Source organism: Pseudophryne corroboree, chromosome 8 (assembly GCF_028390025.1).
Source record: "Pseudophryne corroboree isolate aPseCor3 chromosome 8, aPseCor3.hap2, whole genome shotgun sequence".
NCBI classification, from domain to species: domain Eukaryota; kingdom Metazoa; phylum Chordata; class Amphibia; order Anura; family Myobatrachidae; genus Pseudophryne; species Pseudophryne corroboree.
In genome coordinates, this window is record NC_086451.1 from 333,208,110 (window position 1) to 333,221,689 (window position 13,580).

General features: G+C 46.7%; 1 protein-coding gene across 3 annotated transcripts in view; it reads left to right on the forward strand.

Moving 5' to 3' along the window:
- MCF2 (MCF.2 cell line derived transforming sequence) overlaps window positions 1-9,354 on the forward strand; it is a 360,378-nt gene extending 351,024 nt beyond the window's left edge. For all 3 annotated transcript variants that reach the window (XM_063937415.1, XM_063937416.1, XM_063937418.1), the window contains one exon: window positions 8,849-9,354. In XM_063937415.1, coding sequence (XP_063793485.1) covers window positions 8,849-8,889 — 41 coding nt within the window. In that variant the 3' untranslated portion in view covers window positions 8,890-9,354. The remainder of the gene's footprint in view (window positions 1-8,848) is intronic.
- Window positions 9,355-13,580: the final 4,226 nt, after the last annotated feature.

A 13,580-nucleotide genomic window follows, 5' to 3' on the forward strand; every position in this document is an offset into this window, starting at 1 on the left:
GCGGAGCCGCTATTCCCCATGGTCCTTACGGAGTCCCAGCATCCACTACGGACTACGAGAAATAGATTTACCGGTGAGTAAAATCTTATTTGTACTGTGCACGTCTCTGCTTTCCGCATTGTTTTTTTTTTTTTCTCAAGACTGACTTGCAACTATCTGCAAGTAGGGGGCTGAGCCCGGGGCTGAAATGGGTGTATATTTGTGGGAAGTGGATGTGTATGAGACTGCAGTGGATGTGAAGTAGCAATGAAAGTACAGTAATACCCCTTTCAGACAGAAACAGAAATTACCGGGTGAAGCAGTTCCACCCGGTAATTTCATGAAACACATGGGTCCTTTTTCTGTGTGAAAGGGTCGACCCGGGTTGTAATTCCTGGGTCTTCGACACTGGAATCTACCAGGGTCGGAGACATGGAAATTTCGACACAGGTTGACCCTTTCACACAGAAATTCTCGACGTGGTAATTTGCATGTCTGTGTGAAAGGGGGAGTCAGGCAGGTCCCGGCAAAACGACCCAGCATTGAAATGCTGGGTAATTGCCGGGACTTTCAGACTTTTCTGTCTGAAAGTGGTATTAGGGGGTGTTTTGAGTCTGTCATTTTAGTTAACACAAACATGGCCCCCGAAAAGTCTCAAACACAGCCTCCTGAAGGGATTAGTCTTGTGTCACCTCTGACCCTGGTGTAGTCGCAATCCAGTCTCATCCAAATATGGCAAGATGAGGGAGCAGCAGCTATCTTTTGTTCTTGGAGTTATACTGTATATACTGTGGTACTAGACCACTTTTCCCATAGCTGTTGTCTTTTGACTGCATTTGTGCAGGCCAGTGGGACACTGTTGGCTCTGTCATTGTAGCAGGAGTGCCAAGGGTGTGCCAGTAAAATGTGTTCTATTTTTCTGATGTGGGCTGGTAGAAAGGTGCCGTTCAGTGGAGCACCTGCTTTGATTATGTGTTCAGCTTTATACCTATTAAATTGAACTAGCTGCATCCTCTCAGTGAAGGCAGCCATTTTGTAAAATAAAGCACTATATATGAATGCAACCTATCAACTCATGAGTTAGTGGATTACATGGGGTTCATTGATTTGCATGACAAATTAAGGGAGCAGTAGTAATAAAGCACTCTGTGCCTCAGTAATGTGCTTAGTTACAGGTAAATTGATATACTGCATTGTCGTGAATTTTATTTACCACTTACAAATAGCCGTCTCTAGTGCATTTTTCTTTTCTCTGACGTCCTAGTGGATGCTTGGAACTTCGAAAGGACCTTGGGGAATAGCGGCTCCGCAGGAGACTGGGCACAAAAGTAAAAGCTTTAGGACTACCTGGTGTGCACTGGCTCCTCCCCCCATGACCCTCCTCCAAGCCTCAGTTAGATTTTTGTGCCCGAACGAGAAGGGTGCATACTAGGTGGCTCTCCTGAGCTGCTTAGAGTAAAAGTTTAAATTAGTTTTTTTATTTTCAGTGAGTCCTGCTGGCAACAGGCTCACTGCACCGAGGGACTAAGGGGAGAAGAAGCGAACTCACCTGCGTGCAGAGTGGATTGGGCTTCTTAGGCTACTGGACATTAGCTCCAGAGGGACGATCACAGGCCCAGCCATGGATGGGTCCCAGAGCCGCGCCGCCGGCCCCCTTACAGAGCCAGAAGACAGAAGAGGTCCGGGAAATCGGCGGCAGAAGACGTCCTGTCTTCAATAAGGTAGCGCACAGCACCGCAGCTGTGCGCCATTGCTCTCAGCACACTTCACGCTCCGGTCACTGAGGGTGCAGGGCGCTGGGGGGGGGCGCCCTGAGACGCAATAAAAACACCTTAGATGGCTAAAAATACATCACATATAGCTCCTGGGCTATATGGATGCATTTAACCCCTGCCAGTTTTTCCTTAAAAAAGCGGGAGAAAGGCCGCCGAGAAGGGGGCGGAGCCTATCTCCTCAGCACACAAGCGCCATTTTCCCTCACAGCTCCGCTGGAAGGACGTCTCCCTGACTCTCCCCTGCATGCACTACAGAAACAGGGTAAAAAAAGAGAGGGGGGGCACTAATTTGGCAGATTAATAAATACAGCAGCTATATAAGGGAAAAACACTTATATAAGGTTATCCCTGTATATATATAGCGCTCTGGTGTGTGCTGGCAAACTCTCCCTCTGTCTCCCCAAAGGGCTAGTGGGGTCCTGTCCTCTATCAGAGCATTCCCTGTGTGTGTGCTGTGTGTCGGTACGTTGTGTCAACATGTATGAGGAGGAAAATGGTATGGAGGCGGAGCAATTGCCTGTAATAGTGATGTCACCCCCTAGGGAGTCGACACCTGACTGGATGGTCTTATGGAAGGAATTACGTGATAGCGTCAGCACTTTACAAAAGACTGTTGACGACATGAGACAGCCGGAAAAACAGTTAATACCTGTCCAGGCGTCTCAAACACCGTCAGGGGCTCTAAAGCGCCCGTTACCTCAGATGGTCGACCCAGACACGGACACTGACTCCAGTGTCGACGGTGAGGAAACAAACGTATTTTCCAGTAGGGCCACACGTTACATGATCACGGCAATGAAGGAGGTTTTGAACATTTCTGATACTACAAGTACCACAAAAAAGGGTATTATGTGGGGTGTGAAAAAACTACCCGTAGTTTTTCCTGAATCAGATGAATTAAATGAGGTGTGTGATGAAGCGTGAGTTTCCCCCGATAAAAAACTGCTAATTTCTAAAAAATTATTGGCATTATACCCTTTCCCGCCAGAGGTTAGGGCGCGTTGGGAAACACCCCCTAGGGTAGATAATGCGCTCACACGCTTATCAAAACAAGTGGCGTTACCGTCTCCGGATACGGCCGCCCTCAAGGAGCCAGCTGATAGGAAGCTGGAAAATATCCTAAAAAGTATATACACACATACTGGTGTTATACTGAGACCAGCAATCGCCTCAGCCTGGATGTGCAGTGCTGGGGTGGCTTGGTCGGATTCCCTGACTGAAAATATTGATACCCTGGACAGGGACAGTATATTATTGACTATAGAGCATTTAAAGGATGCATTTCTATATATGCGAGATGCACAGAGGGATATTTGCACTCTGGCATCAAGAGTAAGTGCGCTGTCCATTTCTGCCAGAAGAGGGTTATGGACGCGACAGTGGTCAGGTGATGCGGATTCCAAACGGCATATGGAAGTATTGCCGTATAAAGGGGAGGAGTTATTTGGGGTCGGTCTATCAGACCTGGTGGCCACGGCAACGGCTGGGAAATCCACCTTTTTACCCCAGGTCACCTCTCAGCAGAAAAAGACACCGTCTTTTCAGGCTCAGTCCTTTCGTCCCCATAAGGGCAAGCGGGCAAAAGGCCACTCAAATCTGCCCCGGGGCAGAGGAAGGGGAAAAAGACTGCAGCAGGCAGCCTCTTCCCAGGAACAGAAGCCCTCCCCCGCTTCTGCCAAGTCCTCAGCATGACGCTGGGGCCTTACAAGCGGACTCAGGTACGGTGGGGGGTCGTCTCAAGAATTTCAGCGCGCAGTGGGCTCACTCGCAAGTGGACCCCTGGATCCTGCAGGTAGTATCTCAGGGGTACAAATTGGAATTCGAGACGTCTCCCCCTCGCCGGTTCCTGAAGTCTGCTTTACCAACGTCTCCCTCCGACAGGGAGGCGGTATTGGAAGCCATTCACAAGCTGTATTCCCAGCAGGTGATAATCAAGGTACCCCTCCTACAACAGGGAAAGGGGTATTATTCCACGCTGTTTGTGGTACCGAAGCCGGACGGCTCGGTGAGACCTATTTTAAATCTGAAATCCTTGAACACTTACATACAAAGGTTCAAATTCAAGATGGAGTCACTCAGAGCAGTGATAGCGAACCTGGAAGAAGGGGACTATATGGTGTCTCTGGACATCAAGGATGCTTACCTCCATGTCCCAATTTGCCCTTCTCACCAAGGGTACCTCAGGTTTGTGGTACAGAACTGTCACTATCAGTTTCAGACGCTGCCGTTTGGATTGTCCACGGCGCCCCGGGTCTTTACCAAGGTAATGGCCGAAATGATGATTCTTCTTCGAAGAAAAGGCGTCTTAATTATCCCTTACTTGGACGATCTCCTGATAAGGGCAAGGTCCAGGGAACAGTTAGAGGTCGGAGTAGCACTATCTCAAGTAGTACTACGACAGCACGGGTGGATTCTAAATATTCCAAAATCGCAGCTGATTCCGACGACACGTCTGCTGTTCCTAGGGATGATTCTGGACACAGTCCAGAAAAAGGTGTTTCTCCCGGAGGAGAAAGCCAGGGAGTTATCCGAGCTAGTCAGGAACCTCCTAAAACCAGGCCAAGTGTCAGTGCATCAATGCACAAGGGTCCTGGGAAAAATGGTGGCTTCTTACGAAGCGATTCCATTCGGCAGATTCCACGCAAGAACTTTTCAGTGGGATCTGCTGGACAAATGGTCCGGATCGCATCTTCAGATGCATCAGCGGATAACCCTGTCTCCAAGGACAAGGGTGTCTCTCCTGTGGTGGTTGCAGAGTGCTCATCTTCTAGAGGGCCGCAGATTCGGCATTCAGGACTGGGTCCTGGTGACCACGGATGCCAGCCTGAGAGGCTGGGGAGCAGTCACACAGGGAAAAAATTTCCATTGCTTGTGGTCAAGCATGGAAACGTCATTTCACATAAATATCCTGGAACTAAGGGCCATTTACAATGCCCTAAGTCAAGCAAGGCCTCTGCTTCAGGGTCAGCCGGTGTTGATCCAGTCGGACAACATCACGGCAGTCGCCCACGTAAACAGACAGGGCGGCACAAGAAGCAGGAGGGCAATGGCAGAAGTTGCAAGGATTCTTCGCTGGGCGGAAAATCATGTGATAGCACTGTCAGCAGTGTTCATTCCGGGAGTGGACAACTGGGAAGCAGACTTCCTCAGCAGACACGACCTCCACCCGGGGGAGTGGGGACTTCACCCAGAAGTCTTCCACATGATTGTGAACCATTGGGAAAAACCAAAGGTGGACATGATGGCGTCCCGCCTCAACAAAAAACTAGACAGATATTGCACCAGGTCAAGGGACCCTCAGGCAATAGCTGTGGACGCTCTGGTAACACCGTGGGTGTACCAGTCAGTGTATGTGTTCCCTCCTCTGCCTCTCATACCCAAGGTACTGAGAATCATAAGAAGGAGAGGAGTAAGGACTATACTCGTGGCTCCGGATTGGTCAAGAAGGACTTGGTACCCGGAACTTCAAGAGATGCTCACGGAGGACCCGTGGCCTCTACCTCTAAGAAAGGACCTGCTCCAGCAGGGACCCTGTCTGTTCCAAGACTTAGCGCGGCTGCGTTTGACGGCATGGCGGTTGAACGCCGGATCCTGAAGGAAAAAGGCATTCCGGATGAAGTCATCCCTACCCTGATCAAAGCCAGGAAGGATGTAACCGTGCAACATTATCACCGTATTTGGTGTAAATATGTTGCGTGGTGTGAGGCCAGGAAGGCCCCTACAGAGGAATTTCAACTGGGTCGTTTCCTGCATTTCCTGCAAACAGGACTGTCTATGGGCCTAAAATTAGGGTCCATTAAGGTTCAAATTTCGGCCCTGTCGATTTTCTTCCAGAAAGAACTAGCTTCAGTTCCTGAAGTTCAGACGTTTGTCAAGGGGGTACTGCATATACAGCCTCCTTTTGTGCCTCCAGTGGCACCTTGGGATCTCAATGTAGTTTTGGGGTTCCTAAAATCACATTGGTTTGAACCACTCACCACTGTGGACTTAAAATATCTCACATGGAAAGTGGTAATGCTGTTAGCCCTGGCTTCAGCCAGGCGTGTCTCAGAATTGGCGGCTTTATCCTATAAAAGCCCTTACCTAATTTTTCATACGGACAGGGCAGAATTGAGGACTCGTCCTCAATTTCTCCCTAAGGTGGTTTCAGCGTTTCACTTAAACCAGCCTATTGTGGTACCTGCGGCTACTAGGGACTTGAAGGACTCCAAGTTGCTGGACGTAGTCAGGGCCCTGAAAATATATGTTTCTAGGACGGCTGGAGTCAGAAAATCTGACTCGCTGTTTATCCTGTATGCACCCAACAAGCTGGGTGCTCCTGCTTCTAAGCAGACTATTGCTCGTTGGATTTGTAGTGCAATTCAGCTTGCACATTCTGTGGCAGGCCTGCCACAGCCAAAATCTGTAAAAGCCCATTCCACAAGGAAAGTGGGCTCATCTTGGGCGGCTGCCCGAGGGGTCTCGGCTTTACAACTTTGCCGAGCAGCTACTTGGTCAGGGGCAAACACGTTTGCTAAATTCTACAAATTTGATACCCTGGCTGGGGAGGACCTGGAGTTCTCTCATTCGGTGCTGCAGAGTCATCCGCACTCTCCCGCCCGTTTGGGAGCTTTGGTATAATCCCCATGGTCCTTTCGGAGTTCCCAGCATCCACTAGGACGTCAGAGAAAATAAGAATTTACTTACCGATAATTCTATTTCTCGTAGTCCGTAGTGGATGCTGGGCGCCCATCCCAAGTGCGGATTGTCTGCAATACTTGTACATAGTTATTGTTACAAAAATCGGGTTATTATTGTTGTGAGCCATCTTTTCAGAGGCTCCTCTGTTATCATGCTGTTAACTGGGTTCAGATCACAGGTTGTACGGTGTGATTGGTGTGGCTGGTATGAGTCTTACCCGGGATTCAAAATCCTTCCTTATTGTGTACGCTCGTCCGGGCACAGTATCCTAACTGAGGCTTGGAGGAGGGTCATGGGGGGAGGAGCCAGTGCACACCAGGTAGTCCTAAAGCATTTACTTTTGTGCCCAGTCTCCTGCGGAGCCGCTATTCCCCATGGTCCTTTCGGAGTTCCCAGCATCCACTACGGACTACGAGAAATAGAATTATCGGTAAGTAAATTCTTATTTTTTTTATACTATAATTGGATTTATATTGGGAAGGTCCTATTTTATTAATTCCGAAAATGATTTCACTCACTTTTTTCTCTGTATGTTTTTAGTTATAAGAAATAAAAATGGAAACAAAATGTGCCAGTACTGCATCCATTACCACAGGGCCGAAACTAGGATTTTCGGCACCCGGGGCAAGGCAATAGTTTGCGCCCCCCCACCGAAAAAACAACAAAAAACAACAGCAACAGTAAAACAAACTCTGTCAGACTAAAATGTCAGATTACCAGTAAATTTGAAAAAAGGGGATACAATATTCCCCTATGTGCCTCAAATGCCCTACAGTATGTATCACATGCCCCGCCAGCGTGTTCAACGACATGCTCCACTGTGTGTCCCCATGCATTGCACTATATCATAACACTTCAACACTGCGCTACATTCCCCTATCCACTGCACTACATCACTATACTGCATCCCCTACACGCTGAACTACATCACTACACTACATGCCCCTATATGCTACACTACATCACTACACTACATCCCCTTATATGCTACACCACATCAGTGCACTACATGCCCCTATATACTGCAATACATTACTACACTACATACCCTATATGGTACACTACATCACTACACTACATCCCCCTATAAGCTACACCAAATCCCCCCATCTGGGAGGCAAAGCGGAGCTTGATACTGCTGAGAGCACAGTGCGTTTCTTTAGCTTGGACAGTGCACCGCACGCTAGTCGCAGCACTGCGTGGCAAAGAAGAGAGTTTAAGACAGTAGCCGGCATAGGAGAGATCCCAGGTACTGGAGCTCACCCATACAGCGTTGGAACCAGCTGTGAGGAGACAGGTGGGTCAGAGACATTGCCAAGGGTGCTGTCTGCTGCCTCACTGGAGCAGCACAGCACTGCCGGTAAAAAACAAAACAAAAAACCCTGTTCCTCTGTACCTTCTTGGTGCCCCCGCAAATCCTGCACCCGGGGCGCATCCCCCCCTAGTTACGGCCCTGATTACCATGAGACAAAAAGCACTGGCTGCCTTTATAAACGAGTTATAACTAGTGGCTGTTCGAGAGGTGGGTCCGCAGCACAGTCCAAAACTCAAATAGGGGATCCACACCAACTGCCACCCCAAACACTGCCAAACATCACCACCCGGGACTCACTGGCAGTTGCTGTGGCTCCTCTATTTTAAACTGTGCTGCAGCCCCATCTCTGGAGCCGCCTCTGGTTATAACCATAGTAAAAATAGCATTACCTATTTATGATGTGCCTCCTTTGTGTGAAAGTTAACATCAATACGTATATTCAAGCAGCCTTTTACATTTTCTGTATGAAGATTTGCTGTTTACATACTAGTGTGTGATCAGGGCCACACCTGTATAGAATGTAATCACATAGTTTAAATATTAACATAGGAGGCACCCAGTGGCAGCCGGCACTGCTCCTCAGTTATATTTAGCTGGGAGTTGCAAAAAAAATATTTCACTCCTGAGCACATAGTAATCTTTTTCCCACAAAAAAAAAGAAAAAATTGGTGCACATATTTTGTTTTACTGTCTGTTAGACATGTGAAAGTGGTTTATTAGAGTCCACACATAACCCTCTGCCTTCTCCCTCATGGCTCTTCACCGTTTCTTTTCAATAAAAATTATGCCACACCTGTTCTACCGTTTACACCTATATTTAACAAACACTTCCTTCTATTATATTTTGCTATTCAGCTGGTAAGTTCTAATGTTGATGTTTTTATTTCCTTTTTTTCTACATTGCAATATAAACAGATCAACTAAATTATGAATATATAAAATCAAGTTTTTTTTTAACCCCTAAAGTAATGCAGGCTTGCTTTCACAGCAATATGGTCTTCATTGATTTTAATACAAAATATAGCCCTTATATGCCTGATCTAAGAAGTAACGTGCGTGATAAACCACTAAATTATGTTATCCACCTTTCCTTTTCCAGATTCTGCCCTATGTAACACAAGGAAGCTAAGTTCTCCTTAGAAGGACTGGTGGGTATCGCTTCTCCTTAGAAGGACTGGAGGATATCGCCGCACCTCTTGCTGCTTATAGTCCAGAAGTCGGAGACTCCATTACATATTAATGTTGCTACAAATGAAATCCTGCAGCACCATCCGTGTCCATCCTCCAAAGATCAGATACATTTTTCACATTGATAAAGGACACTTTTAATGACCTCATTTTGTAAGAAAGTTTCTGTACATTGGAAGGTTCCATTTTTACCACACCACATAGTACCACTATTTTATTTTTCATCTTGGCTAATGAAATGTTTTTAACTAAATGTAAATATAAGTGCTGGCATTTCTAGGCAGTTCATTCCAAGCGCAACATGTGTTTTACCATTTTTTGAGTAAAACGCTCGTACTTGAATCATTGTGACTGTATGCCTGTTACCAAGGATTCTCACAAGGGGTCAGTTTGAACTTGTAATGTGACTCATTGCAATAAAAGTGTTGATTGTTCACCTTTTAATGTATACATATGCTTTTAGAGTTTTGTTTGGGCTTAAAAATTGTTTACTTACAGTGCGTGTATAGTTGATACTGCATTCTATCACAGAAAAGTGTCTGGTTGGTGTTACTACTTTCATGGGGAATAAGAAAGACCAGTGGTAGTAAATAATACTCCGCACTACAATAGAAGGGTGTGTGTATAGTTGTTATCATAGGGAGCTATATATATATATATATATATATATATATATACATATACACACACACACACACAGTACTGTGCAAAAGTTTTAGGCAGGTGTGGAGAAAATACTGCAAAGTAAGAATGCTTTAAAAAATAGAAGTAACAGTTTATTTTATCAGATAACAAAATGCAAAGTAAATGAACAGAAGAGAAATATAAATCAAATCAATATTTTTTGTGACCACCCTTTGCCTTCAAAACAGCATCAGTTCTTCATTTGCATAGAGGTACACTTGCACACAGTTTTTGAAGGAACTCGGCAGGAAGGTTGTTTCAAACATCTTGGAGAACTAACCACAGATCTTCTGTGGATGTAGGCTTGCTTAAATCCTTCTGTCTCTTCATGTAATCCCAGACAGACTCTAAGATGTTGAGATCAGGGCTCTGTGAGGGTCATATCATCACTTCCAGGACTTATTGTTCTTCTTTACGCTGGAGATAGTTCTTAATGACATTGGCTGTATGCTTGAGGTCATTGTCCTGCTGCAGAATAAATTTTGAGCCAATCAGAAGTCTCCCTGATGGTATTGCATGATGGATAAGTACCTACCTGTATTTGTTAGCATTGAGGACACCATTAATCCTGACCAAATTCCCAGCTCCTTTTGCTGAAATGCAGCCCCAAATTTGCATGGACCCTCCACCATGTTTTACTGTTGCCTGCAGACACTCATTATTGTACCACTCTCCAGCCCTTCGGAGAACAAACTGCCTTCTGTTACAGCCACATTTTTTAAATTTTTACTCTTTAGTTCAGAGCACTTGCTGCCATTTTTCTGCACCCCAGTTCTTATGTTTTTGTGCATAGTTGAGTCACTTGGCCTTGTTTCCACGTCAAAGGTATGGCTTTTTGGACACAATTCTTCCATGAAGATTACTTCCAGCCAGACTTTTCTGAACAGTAGATGGGTCCTGCCATTTCTAAACTGATTGCACTGCTGGACATCTTCCGATTGTGAAGGGAAGTAAGCATGATGTCTTTTATCTGACGCACTGAGTTTCCTGGCCGACCACTATGTCTACAGTCCTCAACATTGCCCGTTACTTTGTGCATCAATGCTGAGAAATACAGGCAGGTACTTATCCATCATGCAATACCATCAAGGAGGTGTGTGAGTGGCTCTAAATTTATTCTGCAGCGGGACAAAGACCCCAAACATACAGACAATGTAATTAAGAACTATCTTCAGTGTAAAGAAGAACAAGGAGTCCATGAAGTGATGATATAGCCCCTCACAGAGCCCTGATCTCAACATCATCGAGTCTGTCTTGGATTACATGAAGATATAGAAGGCTTTGAGCAAGCCTGCATCCACAGAAGATCTATGGTTAGTTCTCCTAGTTCCTTTAAAAACTGTGCCAGTATACCTGTGTGCAAGTAAAAACAATAATGCCATTGTGAAGGCAAAGGGTAGTCACACCAAATATTGATTTGATTTATACTTCTCTTCATTAATTTCCTTTGCTTTTTAGTAATAATAAACTATTAACACTTCTATTTTTGAAAGCATTGTTACTTTACAGCATTTTCTCTTACATCCTAGTGGATACTGGGGTCTTGTACTTTAGTACCATGGGATATAGATCAGGTCCACTGGAGCCTGGCACTTTAAAAAACCTTTAGGGGTTATCCAATTATCCCCAGTAAAACATCGGGTCCGAATAAAAGCCGTTTTCAGCCGTTTTTCAGACTTTTTTACGATGTTTCACCAATTTTGTTTTACAGGCTATCTAGATTGATCGCCTTTAAAATAAAAACCCTTTCTCCCGAAAACACACAGGTTCAGTGTTTTCGTGTGAAACAGACCCTTTTTTGGATGAAAACGGGGCTGTTTCTGGGGATTCTGTTTCGCCTGCCGGAGGCAGGTGAAACAAAATCCTCGATAAGCCACGACACGCGCCGGCTTATCGGGGCTAAGTAGATAGCCCCTGGCGTGACAATTAGCCCCGGTAAATTACCGTGGCTAAATGGATATCCCCCTTAGTGTGTGTATGAGTGTGCTGGCTCCTCCCCTCTATGCCCCTCCTACCAGACTCAGTTTAGAAAAATGTGCCCAAGGAGCCGGGTGCATCTCTCTGGAGCTCCAGGGATTTTCCTTTATTTCTCTAGCATCCAAAAGGGATACTGGGAGCAACTAGTACAACGGGTATAGACAGTGTCCAAAGGAGCCAGTGAACTTTAAATTTCTTCAACTGGGTGTGCTGGCTCCTCCCCTTTATGCCCCCTCCCACAGGCAGTTTAGAAAAAAGTGCCCCCAGGAGAGGATGCACATCACTGCAGTTCCAGAGAGTTTTCTTCAATTTCATTTTAAACTTTTATTATTTTCGGTCTGCTGTCTGGACAACAGCATACCTGCGCCATGGGAGTTGGCGGAAGGGAGGGGGGCGGTCACCGGCCTTACAAGGTGCAGAGCCGCTTCCCCGCTGCAGGACCAGTGGGTTCAGCGGGGCACTGCGCATTTTCTGTCACAGCCGCAGCATGCCCCTAATGCTGCCTGAAGGTGACATCAGTGGTGAGTACTAAGTGCGGCTGACCACGGGCGCGGTGTACGGTCCCGCTAAGATCCCCCATGTAGATCTGGCACAAATGGGCTTGACTAGCAATTGTGATATATTTTAAGCTACTAAGGAGACTTTGCCAGTATAAATATTCATTATAGCTCCGGCACCATTAGAGGGGGCGGATCTAACTCAGAGCGGGACCTGAGGCATTTTGGCGCCTTCCTCTGCTTACAGCAGCCATCTACAGCACACACAGCGCTTCCTGCCTCACAAGACATGCTGGAAAACTGGTACAGGGTGTAGCTGGGGCTGTGCAGCTCAGGGTATGCTAGTGTCCTCTCTCATCTGTGTATCCTCTCACATACAGTAGGGCAGGCTTGCATTATAACTGTGTATGCTATTGTGCTTGCTGTGAAATATGGGTAAACACAAGACACAGATTTAGCTGCTAGGGCAGATGCAGAGCCCCCCCCCCCCTTCCATCATGCAAGTCTGAGAGGATGGGGAGCTGTCACCCAAGGGGCACATGTCCAGGGCATGTGGTCAGCCCTTGAAAGCCTCCTTCCAATCAACATTCTGGAACTTCGGGCGATCTACAATGCTCTACTTCAAGCCTCTCCTCTGCTCAAGGATCACGCGATCCAGGTACAGTCGGACAACGCCATGGGGTGGCATATATAAATCGACAAGGAGGGACAAAAGGAGGGACAAAAAGCAGAGCCAGCATGCGAGAGGTGTCAAAGATATTCCTCTGGGCGGAAAGAAATGCAAGAGCCATGTCAGCAATCTTTATTCCGGGTGTGGATAACTGGGAAGCGGATTTCCTGAATCATCACGATCTCCACCCAAGGGAGTGGGGGCTCCACCATCTGGTGTTCCAGCAGATCATCGACCGGTGGGGTTGCCCACAACTAGACATGATGGCTTCTCGTCTCAACAAGAAACTTCCCTGGTTTTGCTCGCGGACCAGGGACCCTCAGGCGAGGACAGTGGACGCACTGGGGTCACTTTGGCCATGCCAGATGGTCTACCTGTTTCCTCCGATCCCATTGCTCCCAAGAGTGCTAAAGAGAATCAGGAATCAAGGTGTCCAGGCAATTCTAATTGCCCTGGATTGGCCTCGGAGGGCGTGGTATGCGGATCTTCTGGACAAGTCTGTCGAAGAGCCTTGGCCTCTACTACTCAGAAGAGATATTCTTCAACAAGGACCGTTCATCTACCCAGACTTACGGCGACTTCGTTTGACAGCATGGAGGTTGAGCAGAACATCCTTGCTGACAAGGGCCTTTCAAAGAAGGTTATTGCAACCATGGTTCAGGCCAGGAAACCTGTAACGTCAAAACACTATCATCATATCTGGAGGAGATATGTCTCTTGGTGCGATAAATGCACGTATCCGCCTGCAGAGTTTCACTTGGGATGTTTCCTATGTTTCCTGCAGGCTGGTGTGGATAAGGGCTTATGTCTGGGTG